This window comes from Muscardinus avellanarius (genome assembly GCF_963383645.1).
Source record: "Muscardinus avellanarius genome assembly, chromosome: 13".
NCBI classification, from domain to species: domain Eukaryota; kingdom Metazoa; phylum Chordata; class Mammalia; order Rodentia; family Gliridae; genus Muscardinus; species Muscardinus avellanarius.
Window position 1 is genome coordinate 1,255,719 of NC_137799.1, and position 18,018 is coordinate 1,273,736.

Consider the following 18,018-nt stretch of genomic DNA (forward strand, 5'->3'; position numbering starts at 1 on the left):
GGCTGGGGGTATTTCTCAGAGGTAGAATGCCCCTGGGTTTCATTCCCAGTACCGAAAAAAAAAAAAAAAAAAAAAAGACAGCTGGCCACGGTGTCACATGCTTGTAATCCTCGTGCTTGGGAGGCTGAGACGGGAAGATTTCAGGTTTGAGGACAGCCTCAGCAAAGTAGTGAGAGTCTCATCAACCTAGTGAGGCCCTGCTTCAAAATAAAAGTTAAAAAAATAGGGCTGGGGGTGTAGGTTGGAGGTAGAACGTCCCTGAGTTCAATTCCCAGTATTACACATACACAGAAAATAAGAAAGCAAGCCAGCCAGGCGTGGTGGCACATGCTTGTAATCCCAGCATTTGGGAGGCTGAGACAGGAGGATTTCGGTTTGAGGACAGCCTCAGCTACATAGTGTGGCCCTTTGTAACTCAGTGAGACCCTGTTTCAAAATAAAGAATAAGCTGGGCGTGGTGACGCACACTTGTAATCCCAGCACTTGGGAGGCTGAGACAAGAGGATTGTGCAGATTTGAAGTCAGCCTCGGCTACTTAGTGAGGCTCTCAGCAACTTAGTGAGACTGTTTCCAAATTAAAAAAATATAAAACAGGTCTGGGAGTGTAGCCCAGAGGTAGAAGGCCCCCAGGTTCCATCCCCAGTACCACAAAAATAAAATAGGGCTGAGGGTGTTGCTTGGAGGTAGAACACCCCGGGTTCCATCCCCAGTACTGCAAAGAAGAAGAAGAAGGAGAAGGAGAAGGAGAAGGAGAAGGAGAAGGAGAAGGAGAAGGAGAAGGAGAAGGAGAAGGAGAAGGAGAGGAAAGCAAGGGGAAGAAGGAGAAGAGCCTCTAAGACCCTCTGTGTCTGAAAGCCTCCTTCCCACCCCAAGAACCGAGCTGTGTTAAGGGAACCATGAGCGTGAGCCCAGAGCAATGTCCACGTAAGTACCGCCTCAAAGGACTCAGACTGTTTTTCACATGTCCAGTGGTCAAGGCGAGCTCGTCGGTCTGCAGAGCTGCTTTCTTGCACGCTAGGAACTAAGCAAACTAGTGATGCCCTGCTTCTGGACCCTGTGTGAAAGCCCCTGTCTCCGCAGCCACTGGTGCAGGACTCAGGCGCTGTGGAGAGGGTAAGATGCTGGTCCCGCCGGCCACCCTGGGCCAGGCCCCATGGCGACGTAGGTGCCCCGCGTCCCGTCTGGCCCTCGGGGTCTCCTTGGAGGCATTTACCCATAAACTCTGTCTTGATGCTGTCTCTGAGCGTTTTCTTTGGTCTCTCAGCAACCGTATCACACTTTGCCAGCACAGCTGGGCTGTGGTCTCCACCTGACCTGGCAGGCAGGGGCTGGCAGGGCACAGGAAGGTTTGCCGAGCCCTGGGTGCAGAGCAGAGGAGAGAGGGGTATGGGCTGGTTTAGAGCTAAGATGCTGTCACGTGACCATGAAGAGATTGCCAGAACAACTGCTAAGACACAACTGAGGTCCACAGCCCGCAGCAGCAGCCCTGGAGGTGGCCGTCGTGAGCCACAGGGATAGGAGCAGGACGCTGTCCAGGAGGCCACAAACAGCCCTTGGGCAACCGGCTCCAGACGGCCAGGTTTTGAGTAATAGCTTGTAGCTCCCTAATTTTTTTTTTTTTTTTTTTTTTTTTTTTTTTTTTTTTTGGTGGTACTGGGGTTCCTGGAAGCCCTTCTACCTCTGGGCTACAGTCCCAGACCTATTTTTACATTTTTATTTGGAAACAGGGTCTCCTAAGCCAGCGTGCGCGGCTGGCTTCGAACCTGCGCGATCCTCCTGTCTCTACCTCCCAAGCGCGGGGATTACAAGCGTGCACCACCACGCCCGGCTTCTCCCCTACTTTTTTTTCAGTACTGGGGATGAAACCCAAGAGCATTCTACCTCCAAGCCATACCCCCAGCCCTATTTTTTATTCTTTATTTTGGAACAGTGTCTCACTGAGTTGCAGAGGGCCTGGCTAAGTAGTAGCTGAGGCTGTCCGCGAACCTCCCACCGCGGGGATTACACGTGTGCGCCGCCACGCCCGGCTTGGCTCCCCTGAATTTTGTCCCTGCTCTGGCTTTGGCTGTCCTGCCTGCCTCAGAGTCTGAGCTCAGCGCTGGAGACGTGGCTGACCCCTTGCTCACCCAGGGGTGGGCTTGGCTGCAGGCCCCTCTCCTGGCTCTGCTGAGAAGCAGCCTCCTGCGGGCCTCTACCCATCTGCCTGGCCAGTGTGCTTTCTCCTGGACACAGCTCCCCCTGCAGGTCTCTGGGTCTGAGCCGCCACCCTCTTAGCTGGTTCTGCAGCCACTGGCCAGTGCCTGGCAGACCTGCCCAGGATGGCCCTGCTCTTCTAGCTCCTCTTCTCTGATTGGTCACAGGGCGCCTGCAGGAAGCCACTCCCTGAGCAGGCTCAGGGTGAGAGCAAACCCGAAGGGATCTGCGAGGCTGGAACGTGAGTTTCCTGTCTGCTCTGGGGCAGCCCTCGGCTCCTGAGGTCTTGGTGCTGCGCAGAGGTGCTCAGCTCAGTCCACCCCACCACCACACCCGGCTCTGAGTGGAGTCTTCTGAGTGGAGTCTTTTAAAAAAGACTTTTGGGGCCAGGCGTGGTGGCACACGCTTGTAATCCCAGCACTCAGGAGGCTGAGACCTGAGGATCGCAGTTCGCAGACAGCCTCCGCTACTTAGTGAGGCCCTCTGCAACTCAGTGAGACCTGGTTTCAAAATAAAGAATAAAAAATAGGGCAGGAGGTGTAGCTCGGAGGTCAAATGCCCCTGGGTTCCATCCCCAGACCCGCCAAAAATATGTATATTTTATTTTTAAATTTTTTATTTTTTTGGTGGTACTGGGGCTGGAACCCAGGGGCTTTCTACCTCCAGGTTATACTCCCAGACCTATTTTATACTTTATTTGGAAACAGGGCCTCACTAAGTTGCTGAGAGCCTCACTCAGTAGCTGAGGCTGGCTTCGAACCCATGCGATCCTCCTGTCTCAGCCTCCCAATTGCTGGGATTACAAGCGTGTGCCGCCACGCCCAGCTTTTTTGGTGTGTGTGTGTTTTTTTTTTAAATGATCAAAACAGAAGATATCCATAACCACAGTTTCTGGAAGAGCTGCTTGCTCTTGGCCAGCCTGTGCCTGTCCCTGGACCTGACCTCAACCCCACTAGGTCTGGACCTGAAGAGCCTTTCCAGACCCAAGCCAGGGGAGTGCAGAGGCGAGGAGGGAGTGGAGGATGCGGGGCAGCTGGAGTTAGGATGCTCATTCTAGAACCTTCCGGGGGGGGGGGGCGGGAGCACGGAGGAGTGCAGGGGCTAGTGTTGCAAGGTTAGTGAGAACAGGCTTCGCATACAACCCCAGGGCTCCCCAGCTCTGCTGCAGGTCCAGGCTGGGCACAGGGGCCACCGCTACATAATGCCTCCTCCCGGGTAATTTTTTCACTTTGCAAAAAGCAAGGTCCATGTGGTCAGTGGCCGCCCACATCGCAGCATGGAGAGCCATATAAGCCGTCCAGGCCGGAGGACAGCACGTCCCGGCTGCGGTGTGCGCTGTGCCTGGACCTCCTGCAGGATGAGGGCGGCGCTGCTGGCTTTCCTGGTGTGGGCCTCCGTGCCCGGGGCCCAGGCCGTGTGGCTGGGAAGACTGGACCCTAAGCAGGTGACAGCCCTCTGGGGTGCAGGCCTCCTTGAAGCCGCAGAGCTTGAGTCCCCAGGCTCAGCCTGGACGGCATGGGTGACGAGGGCCAGGCTGGGCTGCGTTAGGGGCCCCTGAGGCTCCAGACCCGAGAGGATCCCCCGAGGGACACCGCCGGGCGTCCTCAAAGCTGACCGCCTTCCATGCAGCTTCTGGGGCCTTGGTACATACTTGCTGTGGCCTCCCGTGAAAAGAGCTTCGTGGTGGACAAGGACCTGAAGAATGTCGAAGGCGTCGTGGTGACCCTCACCCCGGAAAACAGCCTGAACGTGCTGACCTTTCGCCACAGGTGAGCAGGCGACGCCCTGCGCCCACAGGTCCCACGCGGGCTGCGCCCCCAGGCTCGCCTGCAGAGCCTGCCTGCTCCTGGGTGCCGGGGTCGGCTCCCTTCCTTCCCCACCGCGCTTGGCTCCAGGTCCCGGCACACCAAGCCGCGGGTGGCCAGGGCTTGGGAATTGTCCCTCGCCTCAGAGCACATGCACGCCACCGCCCAGCCACAGAGCTCCCTCCTGTCCCCACCCACACCGTCTCCCCGGGTGTTAGCTCTCTGCCACTGGGGCACAAGATAAGTAACTTACAGGGGAGAAGGCTGGTTTGGGTCAAGGTGTCAGCCTGTGGTTGTGGGCCTCGTTTCTGGGCTGTGCCGGGCAGAACAGCTTGGCAGAAGCTCCTGGTGGAGCAAAGCTGCTTATATCACAGCAGCCAGGACCAAAGAAAAAGAGGGGCAGGGGCAGGTGCCCACCTCCCTGCAAGGGCTCCCCTGGCAACTCACTCCCCAGCCTGCTCCCCAGGCCTGCTGCCCATGGTTCCCCTGCTTCTCAGGGCCTGCCGGCCCATCTCCCCGGCGCAGGGCTTCCGGTCCCTGGGCACCGAGGGGGATGCGCTGCCTCTGTGGCCTCCCTGGCCGGCTGGCCCGCCGTGGACTACCAGCACCCGGCTCCTCGTGTAGCTCCCGGCGTGCTCACTCTGAGATGTCCTTTCCTTCCCCAGGCAGGACGGATGCAGCCAGAACACCATGGTGCTGCTGAAGCAGGATTCGGGATGGGTGTTTGAGAACCCCTGTGAGTATGTCGGCAGCGGGGCCCATCTGGGCGATGCTGGCCTGGCAGTTGTGGGGGCGGGCCTTGGAACGTCCCCAGCCCCGCCATCCTGGCCAGCGCCCGCAGGAGGGGGCCGCTCCACTCCAGAGATCTCGGCACAGCTCTTCACTGAAGTACAAGAGTCTGATGTGACCTGGGGGCTGGGGCCAGCCTGGGGGAGAGGGCCCCGCATAAAGGACTTGGGCCTCGTGTCCCCCATGCCCAGACGCCGGGCCTGAGGGGTACAGTGCCTGGCCCTCCAGGGCATCAGGCGGGCAAGGGAGGCCCTGCTCCTCTGTCATGCAGGACGGGCTGGGACAGGCACTCATCCGTCTGTCTGTCCGTCAGGTACTGAGGACACACTGCTGCCGTGGGGAGGGGCCGGGACCCCGTGGCAGAGCCGGGCCTCTCCTGAGGCCTGATGGGGCCACTCCCTGAACCCGCCCCTCTGTCCCGTGGCTGGCCCTGGCCCACGGCCCCCTGCCCACGGGGCCCGCTTGCTTCCCAGCCCTGGGAGTGCTGCAGTACCGGGTGCTGAGCACCAACTTCAAGGATTACGCCATCGTCTTCACACAGCTCGAGTCTGAGGATGAGGCCTTCAGCACCGTGGAGCTGTACAGTGAGTGGACTCTGCAGGGCCCGCTGCCCCACGCCCACAGCCCCGAGGGGCACAGCGCAGCTCCCCACTACCTCAGGGCTCCCTGTGCGGGGGTGTTGTAGGGCAGGCAGCCCCTCCCTCTGAATGAGCCTGCCGCTCCCTACTCCCCAGGCCGGACAGAGATGGCCAGCCAGGAGGCCATGCGGCTGTTCACCAAGTGGAGCCGGGGCCTGGGCTTCCTGGCCCAGCAGCAGGCCCAGCTGCAGAGGGACCGTGAGTGAGCAGCGAGCGGCCAAGGGGGAGAGGCCAGCTTGATGCCCCTGGCGCACGAGGGACCTGGGCCAGTCCCCCAAGGAGTTGCCCTCCCCTACCCAAAAGCACTGCAGGGAGGCCCCGGGGAGGTGGGGCAGAGCCCAGGCGCCCCACAGCTGGCCTGTGTCCTCTTTCAGTCACCTGTGCACACAGGATCCTCCAGGTAAGCTGCCAATTCCCCTGGCCCCGGCTCCCTGGGAGGCAGGAGGAGCGGGGCGGGGGCCCTTGCCCAAGCCCATCAGGGCCCTGGCTCTGCCGCCAGCAGAATGGCTGAGGGCGGGGGTGCTGCTGCCCTGGGAGGCTGCCCAGCACTCCTCCCGGTTTTCAGTGAGTGCCGGCCGGCAGTGACAGTGCCCACAGCGTCCTGGAGGAGGCCGGCAGGCACTGTCCTTCTGCTCTGCGGCTGCGGGGCTGGCGCAGGCCGGCGGCTCCTGCCGGCTCTTGCTCAAGCTCAGAATAAAGTGATTCCAGAAGCAAACGGCCCTGTGCGTCGTGTGTGTGTGTGTGTGTGTGTGTGTGTGTGTGTGTGTGTGTGTTTTACTGGGGCAGTACTGGGATCACAGGCCTGCACCCCCACACCTGGCAGGCCCCGTGCATCTTGACCGGGAACCAAGCGGTGCCCATGCTGGGAGGCGCTGGGAGGCTGGGGGGATGTCACCGGAGGCCAAACCGTACACTGCAGACCCAGCTCCAGGTCAAGGGCCCCTGTGGCACAGCGCCCTCCTCAGTGTACCTGCGCCCCCTAGACACCTGATGCAGCCCAGGACTGGTAAAACCTGCTTTGCCAGAGTAGGGGCGGCCCAGGTCTGGGCACGGTTTGGGCAGAGTGCCTGAGGAAGAGGCTGGTACTGATGTCCACCAGGACCTGTGGCCAAGTGCCACGGTGCTCAGAGTGTCCAGTAGGGCATGGCCAGCGCTCTGAGCTCGGCTTTCTTTGTTGGGGGCTGTGGTTGCTGCTGGCCAGGGACCAGGGACTCCCAGGGCCTGAGTCTGAGTTCAGGCTGTGAGGGCAGCTGGGCTGGACAGGCGAGGGCTGACCATTGCTCACGCCGATGTGAACACCCATGCACACACATTCGAGGGCACACACACCTGGCCCTTTCCAGCCTGTCCATCAGTACATGACAGGCACTGGAGCCTTGAGAGGACACCCCCAAACCCTGCGCCCCCGGGTCACAGTGTCCCTCCCCAGGGCATATACTGTCCAGAGGTCACCACACTGCTCCCTAGAGGTCACCATGACCCTCCCCACGTGCACAGTACCCCAGAGGTCACCTCACTGCTGCCCACAGGCACACCCGCACAGAGGTCACCATGTCGCTTCCCCTGGGCACACTTGCCCAAGGGGACAGTCCCAGAGTGTCCCGGCCCTATGCCTCCCCTAGTCAGTCCAGATGACCTCAGTGGAAGATGAGAAGCCCAGGGTATCTGCTGCTATAGGAGGCCCCCCAGGGGTCATGCGGTGACCCAGAGGGATGTGAGTGGCCTCTGGGGACACAACGGCATCTGTCTTCAGGAGCCTCCCAAATGGGCAGCATCCACCCTGGTTGACGGTGGCCGCACCGAGAGCCCAGTGCCTCTGAGGCCTCTGAGCCAGGAGGAGGGGCGAGCCCATAGCCGCACCTCCGCCCAGCCCGCTCTCCCCAGCTGATGCAGGCTGGCTCTGGGCCCTGGGTGGCTCAGACGCCCACCAAGGGGCGGGCAATGCAGGGAGATGGTCACACAGCTTCCGGGCTCCGGGGCTGATGGCAGGCAAGGATGCAGCCGCACCGGCTGGCCCTGGCCCTGGCCCTGCTCCTGCCCGTGGAGACCCAGCTGCAGAAGCGGCTCCCTAAGGAGGCCCAAACGCTCAACTGGGGCAAGGTGAGCCACACGTCCACTGGTCCCTGTGCCCAGTGCCGGGGATACTGGGGGCCAGGACACAGCAGGCAGGCCCGGCTGGAATAACAGCCGCAGCAGGAGGGCAGGACACAGGATTCCAGCCCCTCTGAGGCCCGGTGTGCCTGCCTGCCTGGCCTCTCCAGCCACAGCCCTGGGCCCTGCTAGCCCCCCACCCTGGGCCTTGGCAAAGGGGCCCAAGGAGCAGGCCAGACAGTGGTGGAGGAGAAACCTCTAGAAGGTGGAGGGCCCATGCTGGCGTGGAGCTCTGGCTGGGGTATGTGGCTGGGTGGACCATGGGGCCGCACATGGGCACAGAGGTACTTGACAGGGGAGATCTGTGGCAGGAGGACCCCTGGTCGGGGCTGCAGAGGGAAAGGCAAGGGAGCAGGTGGGCAGGGGCCAGGCCTTGAGGCAGGCAGGAGAGCTGCGCCTGCCAGATCCCGCAGCCCAGCCCCACGCCTCCTCCAGCTCCTGACCAGCCGGGCACTGGCCTGTCCTCTGCCTGGCCTGGACCAGACAGGTGGGACCCCAGAACAAGGTCACTCCTCCGGACAGTGATCTGTCTGGGAACTGGGATAGAAGCAGGACCATGTGACAGCTCAGACACTGTTCTCCTCCAACACTCTGCAGTTTTCAGGGTTCTGGTACATTCTTGCCGTGGCCACAGATGCCCGGGGATTCTTGCCGGCCATGGGCAAGAGGAAGCTGGGGGCGGCCATGGTGAAGGTGCATAAGATAGGCCAGCTGCGGGTGGTCATTGCCTTCAGCCGGTGAGTGGCCCCTGCCAGGCTGGCCGGGCAGGGAGGAGTACAGGGAGGAGGATGTGCAGGCAGGAGGCGGATCCCCAGGTCGGTCTGGAAGCTCCACAGGTTCTGTCCCCACCTCTTCCATCCCTGAAACCCAAGGGCTGGCCAGGGAAGACCTTGCAGCGGCCCAGGAGGCATCGGCTGGGATGGGCAGGGGGTAGGTCCTGGGAGCACCTCCTCCCCGCTGCAGAGGGGGCTGGTCTAAACTGGAAAATTCCATAACAGGGCCCCCAAGTCTAAACTGGCAACCTCATCCTATCTCCAGGTGCCACGGGGAAAAAAGGCCTGCAGAGTCAGGTCAAAGAGAGCGTGCGGGGGATGCTTGGTGGCTGGCCGGTGGGAAGGCGCTTCCCCGGTAGGAGCTCACTGTTCCCCCTGACCCCCAGGTCTCAGGGCTGCCAGTCCCAGGAGATGATCCTGAGAAAAGACAAGAAGAAAGCCGTGTTCAGGAACCCCTGTACGTAGGCTGCCAGGGACTGTGGGAACTGGAAGAGGCCCCCGCCCCAGCCCTCTGCCAAGAACGCGTGGTGGGCAGGGTGGGCACCGGGGGCATCAGGCAGGCTTTGGTCCAGAGCCAACTGCAGTCCTCAGGGCCCCCTCACTGGCCAGGGAGCTGAGGTTGAAGGTGAGACCCACACCGGGCTGGCCGAGGCCCCAAGCCAGGCGTGGGCTGCTGGCCGCTCGGGCAGGGGTCCAGCACCAGCGGGCCTCGTGCGCTCCTTGCAGTGAAAGGGGTGAAGGCCTTCCACGTGCTCGCCACTGACTACAGCTATGGCCTGGTGTACCTGCGCCTGGGGCGCGCAAGCCGCAGCTACAAGAACCTGCTGCTCCTGGGTGAGCGGCCTGCCTTGGGCAGCAGAGCAGGGGGCAGGGCGGAGGGCGGAGCGCCAGGCACAGAGGAAGGGAGGTTGGCAGGTGTGTGTGGCTGGCAGGGAGGGAGGATGGGGTCAGACCACAGCACGCAGGCCCAGAGGTGGCCCTGGACGCACACGGAGTGGGGAATCCTTACAGGGAGGTGGGGGCTGGGAGGATGATGTCGGGGATTGGGGGGCAGACTCAGGTTGGGAGCGCTGGGTGAAAGGAGGCAGGATGAGCGTGGAGGTGCCTGGGATAGGAGGGGCGCCAGATGGGGGTTTGCACTGGATGGTGTGGAGGTGACTGGGTGGGGGTGAGGGGCCTGAGCATCCCTGTTGGAGAGGGCAGGGGCCCGGGTCTCAGTCTTTGCACTCAGGTGGGCTTCTCAGGAATGCAGAAGGCGGGGCACAGACACCGGCTGTTGTGGGTTCTTCAGACACAGGGGCTCCCCGGCACTGCCCCTGCGTGGTGACCTCGTGGTCTTGGCGAGGGGGCAGGGCAGAGGGACTGTGGCTGTGGTGTGGGAGTCGGGCCAGGGTGCCTCTCCAAGGGCAGAACTGACTCAGTGCAGGACCCTGGGCCGCCTGTAGGAAGACTGACCGAGCCCAGCTTCCCGAATCTGAGAGAATTCCTCGATGCCTGTAACATTCTACAGCTTGCCAAGGAGGCCACCATTCTCCCCAAAGACGGTACCACCCGCCCTCGGCCCGCGCTCCTGGCCCCTGCCCCCTGCCCCCTGCCCCCTTGACAGCTGGTTTTGTGGGGGCGGAGAGATGAAACGGTCCCAGGGCCAAAGCCAGCTGAAGGTGCCTCCTGCAGCGGGCCAGAGGTGGCCCGGGGCACACAGGCTTTCTGATCCAGCAACAGGGCGGGGCCGCACAGCTGTGTCCTCTGGGGTGCGGGGTGCACACGGGGTGCACACACGGGGAGCCCGGGAGAGGCCCGGGCAGGTCCACGTAAACGTGGCTCCCTCTTGTGCCTTCCCTCTGCAGTTTCCTGTGCGCACACCCTCCTGCCCTAGCGCCGCCTCCTTCTGCCCTCTGCCCTGGATTGTGGTCCTTCCAGCCCCCAAGCCCTGCTCCAGGTGACGTCCATTCAGGCTCTGGGCTCTGACTGGGCCCGTAGCGTGTGCCCAGGCACGCCGTCCCTCCCTCCTGTGAAATAGACCACGGGCTGGCTCAGCACGAGCTTCCATGAGCCGCGCTCTGCTTTTTGACATCCGCCTCTCAGGATGCAGCTAGCAAACCTGCCGAACGCTCCTCAGCACCCACTGTGCGCTGGGCCAGGCATCCTGCCAGCTACCGCCATGGGAGCAGGGGGGCAGCATGGCGGGCCGGGGCAGGTCCAGCGTGAGGCCTTGCCAGGAGCGGCAGCCTTCAGTCATACCTGCAATCAGGGGCCCCAAGGAAGGCGTGGCTGCTTCCTCCTGCAGGGAGGGTCCCCGGAGAGGTAATGCTGAGCCTGACCAGGGGATGGGGGGGTGGCTGCCGGAGGGAGAGCTGGGAGGGGGGAGGCAGAGCCAGCGTTGGTGGGCCAGGTCCTCCCTGCAGGTTCTCCAAGTGCCTGGGTCTGGTCCAGAGGGGCCGGGAGGATGGCCAGTGGCCTTTGTGTGGGACCTGCGGGGTGCAGCGTGACAGGAAGGGGGGCGATCAGATCTGCGGTCTGGAAGTGTCCGTTGTGTAGAGAAGGATCTGGAAGAGGCCGGGAGCTGGTGTCTGGGGTGGGGGGCAGGCAGGGAGTGGGGCTGGAGAGAAGGGGAGGGAGGGGACCTTTGGAAGAAGCAGGCGAGAGGCGGGCGGGCAGGGTGGTGGGCTAACCGTGACTCTTTAGTTAGGCTCCATCTTCCTGCTTGACGGGGTCCCCTTAGAAACTGCCTGCCATCTCCCCCTGGCCTGCCACAGTGCCATCCTGACAGCTCTGCACCCTGAGCGAGTTCTCTGGCTCGCTCCAGTCTCGGCTGACCATCTGTAGCCGCCTCGGCACGCCTGCCCGCTCTCTGCTTTGCTGGCGGTACCACCTCCTGCACCACGGCCACCTGGCCTCGCCCATCTTTCCGTGACCCACTCAGAGCACTCTGTGATATGAGTGGCCTGTTGCTACCAAGTGTGATGTATGACTCGAGCGCTGTTAAGATGGGAATAAAGTAGGCCTGGTGGCGCGCCTTTAACTCCAGGATGTGGGAGGCTGAGAACGGAGGATCACAGGTTTGAGGCCAGTGCATGCTAACTAACTTAGCAAGATCCTATTTCAAAGTCGGAAATAAAATATGACTACTTCCATCAACCAGCAAGTTTGATTATTTTATTCTTTTTTTGTGTGTGCTAAGGATTGAACCCAGGGGCATTCTACTTCCTTCCGAGTTATATCAGTCCTTTCAAACGTTTTTTGTGGTACTGGGGTGGAACCCAGGGGCTTTTCTACCTCCAGGCTATGCTCCCAGACCTATCTTGTACTTTATTTGGAGGCAGGGTCTCACTAAGATGCTGAGAGCCTCACTCAGTAGCCGAGGCTGGTTTCGAACCTGTGCGATCCTCCTGTCTCAGCCTCCAAGCACTGGGATTACAAGTGTGCGCCACCACACCTGGCTTAAAACATATTTTATTTTGAAACAGGGGTCTTGCTAAGTTGCTGAGGCTGGACTCAACCCTGCCACCCCCTGCCTTAGCCTCCCCAGTACTGGGGTTATAGGCATACACCACACTCGCCTATCCGGGAAGTTTTTTTTTTTTTTTTTTTTTTTTTTGGTAGGGAGGATGTTACCCAGGGGCAACCTATTTCTCCAAACTACAACCCCAACCCTATATTTTAAAGTCTCACTAAGTTATAGAGGGACTCACTGAGTAGCTGAGGCTGGCTGTGAACTGTGATCCTCCTATCTCAGCTTCCCAAGTACTGGGATTGCAAGTGTGCACCACCATGCCCGGCTTATCCAGGAAGTTTTAAAAGTGGTTCTGAGCCAGGCGTGGTGGCGCACGCTTGCAATCCCAGCATTTGGGAGGCTGAGACAGGAGGATCCGGGTTCTGGGACAGCCTCAGCTACTTAGTGAGGCTTTTTGCAATTCAGTGAGACCCTGTTTCAAAATAAAGAATAAAAAATAGGGCTGGGGGTATAGCTCAGAGGTAGAATGCCCCTCGGTTCCATCCCCAGTACTGCAAAAAATAAAAATAAAAATAAATAAAAGTGGTTCTGTAGCCAACTACCCCACACCCAGGCCAAGGAACCATTAATCTGCTTTTCTGCTATTACAGACCAATTTCAATTTTCTAGAGCCTTCTATGCATAGAATCATACCACTCTCACTCTGGGGGGAGTCGGCTTCCTTCGTTCAGCATGGAGATTTCAGGATGCACCTGTGTGGCCGGGCACCTTGACAGCGCACTCCGGCGGGGGCCGACCCGCGTTCTGTCTGGCGGGACGCAGACAGAAGTGGACCACTGCTGATTGCCACTTTGTGGTGTGTGTGTGCACTTCCTTACTAGTTCTGCGTCTTGTTTCAAGACACAGATTCCTTGGAAGTGGTTTGATCCCTTCAAATCATTAAAGCCTCGTTGGAGCTGGGTGTGGTTGCACATGCCCGAAATCCCAGTACCTGGGAGGCCGAGACAAGAGGACGGCAGATTCGGGCCAGCCTCAGCAACTTGGTGAGACTGTATCTCCAAATAAAAAATAAAAAGGGCTGGGGGTGTAGCTCAGAAGTAGTGTCCTCCTGGGTTCCATCCCCAGCACCACACATACACACACAAAAAGAACCCAGGAGAGCCGGGCGTGGTGGCGCACGCTTGTCATCCCAGCATTCGGGAGGCTGAGATGGAGGATCACGGTTCACAGACCGTCTCGGCTACTTAGTGAGGCCCTCTGCAACTCAGTGAGATCTGGTTTCAAAGTAAAGAATAAAAAAAATAGGAGAGGGGGTGTAGCTTGGAGGTCGAATGCCCCTGGGTTCTATCCCCAGACCCGCAAAAAAAAAAAAAAAAAAAAGAATCCGAAATCCAGGAGAGCCGCAGGTGGCCCACAGGTGCCCAGCGACGACCTTACGTGCTGTGGGCCAGGCGTTTCTCCAGGTTCTGTGTCGAAGCCCTTTCCTGTAGTGATGGCGTCAGGAGATCAGGGTTAGGTGAGGTCATGAAGGTCGGTCCTGAAGGGATCGCTGGCCATCTGAGAAGATACCTGTGCTCTCTGCCTCCTCTGAAGACACACCCAGGAGAGCGCCCTCACCACAGGAGGCCTAGCAGGTCCTCTGGCCTCCCCCTCCCCCTCCACGACGGGAAGAAACCAGCACCACAGTGTGAGTCGCTGTCCAGGGTGCTTGGGTATGGTAGCCCAGGCCCACTAACACAGACACAGGCCAGCCAGCTGTGGGCGGACTCCCAGCCTGGCCTGCGGGCCTGGCCTGCCAAGCACAGGACGCCCTTGGATCACCTGTTCCCACCCGGCCGTGCTGGGGACGTAGGAGGATGAAAGCCCTTCCTGCCCAGCAGCAGAGGACCTCAGGCAGGACGTGGGCTCCTCATGCACAAACGGGGGCACCATGTTCCGAAGGAGGTGGCGGTCATGGTCCTGGCTGGGTGCTGGGGACAAGCTCTTCCTCTGAGCTCAGTCTGTGTCTGGAGGTTCAAGATCTCCCGCTTTGTAATCAACATCGCCCACCTGGGCGTCCGCCCTTCCGAGTAGGAACAAGGCAGGAGCCGCCCCAGTCTCCTGGCTTCCTGCTTCCCCCGGGGCCAGATTTCCCGGATCTCTTCTGTGGCCGAGAAACCTGGCAGCCACAGCAATGGCTCTTCCCACAGAGCAGGAGCAGGATCTGCGGCCTCATTCTTCAAAAGCAGCTCCGGCCAGGCGTGGTGGCGCACGCCTATAATCCCAGCACTTGGGAGGCTGAGACAGGAGGATCGCAGGTTTGAAGTCAGATTCAGCACCTTAGTGAGGCTGTCAGCAACTTAGCAAGACCCTGTTTCCAAATTAAAAAAAAAAAAATAGGGCTGAGGATATAGCCTGGAGATAGAAGGCTCATGGGTTCCGCCCCCAGTACCACACACACACAAAGTGCTGGGCATAGAACACCCCCAGGTGTATACACACACACACTCTTCTCAAACTCTTCAAAGCAGGGTGTGAACATCTCCCACTCGTTCTGTGAGCAGCCCTGGGAGAATCTGCTCGGGGGCAGGCTCTGGAGCGGCATGTTCCTAAGACTCAGGGAGTTCTGTACCTCGGCCGTGTCTGGTTTGGAGTGGGTCTTAATCTAGCTTTGTGCTGGGCCCTACGCAACATGGAGCTGCCGGAGGAGCCCGTGGCTAGGCGGCGGTGGCGGCGGTGACTAGCCCACCTCTACTCTGGGGGCGGCCGCTGGGCGGGCTCTGCCCTTGAGCTGACTTCGGCCTGGCTCTGGGTCTGGAACGGGCACAGGACTTGGTGATGGCGCGGCCCCAGTTTGGAGTTGGCGCTGGAGCCTGCTCTGGATGGGTCCCACTTTGTGGATGGCGCTACGGCTGTCGCTCTGTTTCTAGCCCTGGCGATGGCAAGGCTGCCTGCTGTGGTTCAGGACTCGGTGCAGGAACCAACTCTGGTGTGAAAACCAGCTCAGCTGCCATTGCATGAGCCAGGGATGAGGTAGGCGCTGTGTGCGTGTGCGTGCGTGCGTGTGTTACCGGGGACTGAACTCGGGGACATTCTACCTCCAACCTACACTCCCAGCCCTGTTTTATTTTTATTTGGAAACAGGGTCTTGGTAGGTTGATGAACATTTCACTGCTTGCTGAGGCTGGCCTCAAAACTTGCCATCTTCCTGCCTCAGCCTCCCAAGAACAGGGACTCCAGATGTGTACCCCACGCCCCGCAGGCACTTCCTCTAGGCATGTTGTTGGTGCTGGCTCTGGGCCTGGCACTGGCTCAGACTTTAGGACTGACATTCTAGCGGTCTCTAGTTTAGAGCTGGTGCTAGAGCTGTCCCGGGGCCGGCGCAGGAGTTGGTGACAGAGGCAGCGTGATGTTTTTTGTCTTGGAGAGGCACATGGGCAGGCACGTGGCAGCCGCCACCAGCTGCAGCCTTGCTGGCCTTTGCCTGCAGCCAGAGAGAACAGGCTGAGTGAGAACTTGATCTTGGAGTCCTCTCTCCGCCTGGTGGTAGAGAGGATCATGCTGATGGTGCTGCGAGTGGCCAGTTTGGCTGGGGAGGCGGAGGGGGCCTCCCTCCTGGCCTCTACTGCTCCCTGGTCCAGAGCCAAGATCCCAGGCACAATCCTGGCTCCACCACTGCGAACCATGTGACCGGGTCAAGTTTCCTAATCCGAGGCCTCAGTCGCCCTCTGGGTAGTGGACATGGACACAGCCACACACACATTGCTGTGGCTCATTAAGGATTTGGGGGGACAGCTCAGCAGGCCTGGCCATAAGGGCAGAGGGCTCACCCTGCTGCACCCAAGCCCACCATCACCGGAATCTGCCCAGAGGCCGCACCTTAGGGACCTGATGTGAACTAGATCAGTGGGAGACCAAGGACATGCCCTAACGCGAGGCACATCTGGTGAGCTCATCAGAGATGGTGCCATCTCTTGCCTGGAGAAGTGGCGCCTGAAGGCCACAGGATGCCCTGGGCTACCTGGAAGCCATGGCGGCTGCCCAGGTGGCTTTAAAGCATCAGGGATCCTTGAACTGATGGCGGGTCCTTCCTGACCCATCATTGAAACCTCTCAGTTAAAGAGGGCGCAAGTGTCGCCAGAGGCGGCCCCTGGGTTGTGCTCCTGGTCCAGAGGGGGCAGAAGCAGAGTTCTCCGGAGGGACGTCTCGCCACGGTCGGCCTCCTCCCCCAGCCAGGCCCTCCAGCTGCAGCAAAAAGAGCCGGAAGACCCGCGGGGCTGGCTGGACACAGGGAGCCGAGGCTCCGGTCAGATGTCAGCAGCCCGCCTCTGTCGGCGCAGGCGCAGCAGCGAAGGCCGGCGCGGCCCGCTAGGGGGCGCTGCGGCGGCGGCGGGCATTGTCCCTCGCGGGCCGCCGTACGCGCCCTTATAAAGGCCGCCGCGCAGAGTTGCGCGTCCTCTCTGCGGCTATGGCGGTGGCGTGGTGGTCCTGTGTGCGGGCTTGCGGGGCTTCCCGGCTGCGGGTTCCCGGGAGCTCGGGGAGCCGGTGAGGGTCCGCCTGCGGGAGGAAGGGTCCTGGGGGCGATCGCAGGGAAGTTTGAATTTGCTCCTCGCCGGAGTCGGTGGTTTCAGTCTGCAGTGATAGCGAGCAGGGACATAACACCAGTATGTGCTCGAGGCCTGCGGCGAGGGCGCTGACCCTCGTGGAGGGCGTAGGGGCTCGGGCTTCTAGGCGGGAGAGAGGGCCGGCTGTGCGCATTGCTGGAGAGTGCATGGTGCCCGGGGAGACTCCAGGTCAGGCGTCACTGCCCCCAGCCTCTTCTGGGTAGAAAGGGCCATACCAAAAGAAGAGCGTCTATCTGCCTTTGCTTTTTAGCTCATGGAGTAGGCGTAAGTCTTTTTGATCTTTGCAAAGGACGGTTCTTGAGCGGAGTTTTTTAAAAAGCTAGAGGGAAGTTTTGCGCTCCCCCTGGTTCTGGCCTCTGGGCGTCCGCATAGTCCAGATTAAGCACAGAAAGCGGAGGCCTTCCTATGGATGGGGTCACTCCTGCTACCCACATGGCCGGGAGCTTTTCTTTCTGGAGACCAGATGCACAAATAGCCCTCGTGCGGCGCCTGCTTTGCCTTGGCCAAGATTTACACTGTGTGTCCTTTTTTAATCAAGGGAGTTCGCCCACTGGACACATGGATGGCGAGAAGATGCTGGAGCCTGGGGTAAGTTGGCAGGCGAGTGTCCTGCCTGCGCTGAAGGAGCAGTGCCCCTAGAGGCGTTGCAGGTGCGGCTGCCGTGCCGCATTTGCGTCAGTAGGTGGCAGAGAGAAGAGAGGCTATGTCTACGCTCAGTGTTCTGACCATGAGCATCTGAATGATTAGTAGCCTGACACCTGGAGTCTGGTATTTGAGGCCGGCACTCTGGTTGGGGTCATGTGATCACCCTGCGCTTGGTGGCAGGAGGAAGGCTGGGCCCGCTGTGCAGGGAGGAGGGCAGGTTGCAGGCATCGCGGTGGCAGGGGCCACGTGGGTGAGTAAAGTATCCCACCTCTGGTGTCTGACTTGTTGGAGACTATAAAATGCAATGACTTTGAGGTCCGAGGAAATACAAGCCAGCTACCGCAGAACTCTGGGGTTTCCAGGGGCGACAGGTGATCCCATGGGGCCGCTCAGGTGCTTGGGATTGTTAGACGGCGCTCCTGCCACTTCCTCAATGGGCTTTTTGGGTTGTGTGCCAAGAAACTCCTCGTGGGAAGGGATAAAAACTGACAGTCCGGAGAATTAAATGCCGTGCTTGGGGGCCTGTCCTTACTGTCTGCCCTCAGGGCGTGGAGGACTGCGGAGGGGCTTGTTAGTTACCAGGTTGCTGGCAGCCAGCTTTTAGGGTGTAGTGGTCCCCTCTGCGGTTTCTCCTTCCACCGTCAGTTGTGGTCGGCCACGGTTTAACAGTAACGAGGGAAGTCCCCAGGGATGCTCGGTTCATGAGTTAAATTGCGTGCTGCTGTGAGGAGCGAGATGAAGTCGCGGGCTCCACCCTGGTGTGAATCATCCTTTGTCCAGCCTGTTGTGTTCAAGGGACTCCGAAGTAGAAGGGTAACACTGGAAATTCAGGTTTGCAGAAGAGAAGCCACAGACATTAGTCACGGGCAAGTGTGTGGAAAGGAGCACACACAGGGCTTGGCTGTCCCTGTGGATAACGCAGGCCTGTCATGCTCTTGTTTTCTCTTCACACAGGGAGGAAGGTGA

General features: G+C 60.1%; 2 protein-coding genes across 2 annotated transcripts; both read left to right on the forward strand.

Moving 5' to 3' along the window:
* Window positions 1-896: 896 nt before the first annotated feature.
* Window positions 897-7,408, forward strand: LCN6 (lipocalin 6; the record flags this gene model as incomplete). The annotated part of the gene is made up of 11 exons (XM_080709473.1): window positions 897-902; window positions 1,081-1,113; window positions 2,361-2,434; window positions 3,550-3,637; window positions 3,823-3,962; window positions 4,496-4,564; window positions 4,664-4,734; window positions 5,261-5,371; window positions 5,522-5,623; window positions 5,800-5,825; window positions 7,310-7,408. The coding sequence occupies 11 exons, from the start codon at window positions 897-899 to the stop codon at window positions 7,406-7,408; spliced, it is 819 nt and encodes a 272-aa protein (XP_080565599.1).
* Window positions 7,409-7,420: 12 nt separating this feature from the next.
* On the forward strand, window positions 7,421-9,952 carry LCN10 (lipocalin 10; the record flags this gene model as incomplete). Its single annotated transcript, XM_080709475.1, has 5 exons — window positions 7,421-7,525; window positions 8,174-8,313; window positions 8,736-8,806; window positions 9,076-9,183; window positions 9,795-9,952. The coding sequence occupies 5 exons, from the start codon at window positions 7,421-7,423 to the stop codon at window positions 9,950-9,952; spliced, it is 582 nt and encodes a 193-aa protein (XP_080565601.1).
* Window positions 9,953-18,018: the final 8,066 nt, after the last annotated feature.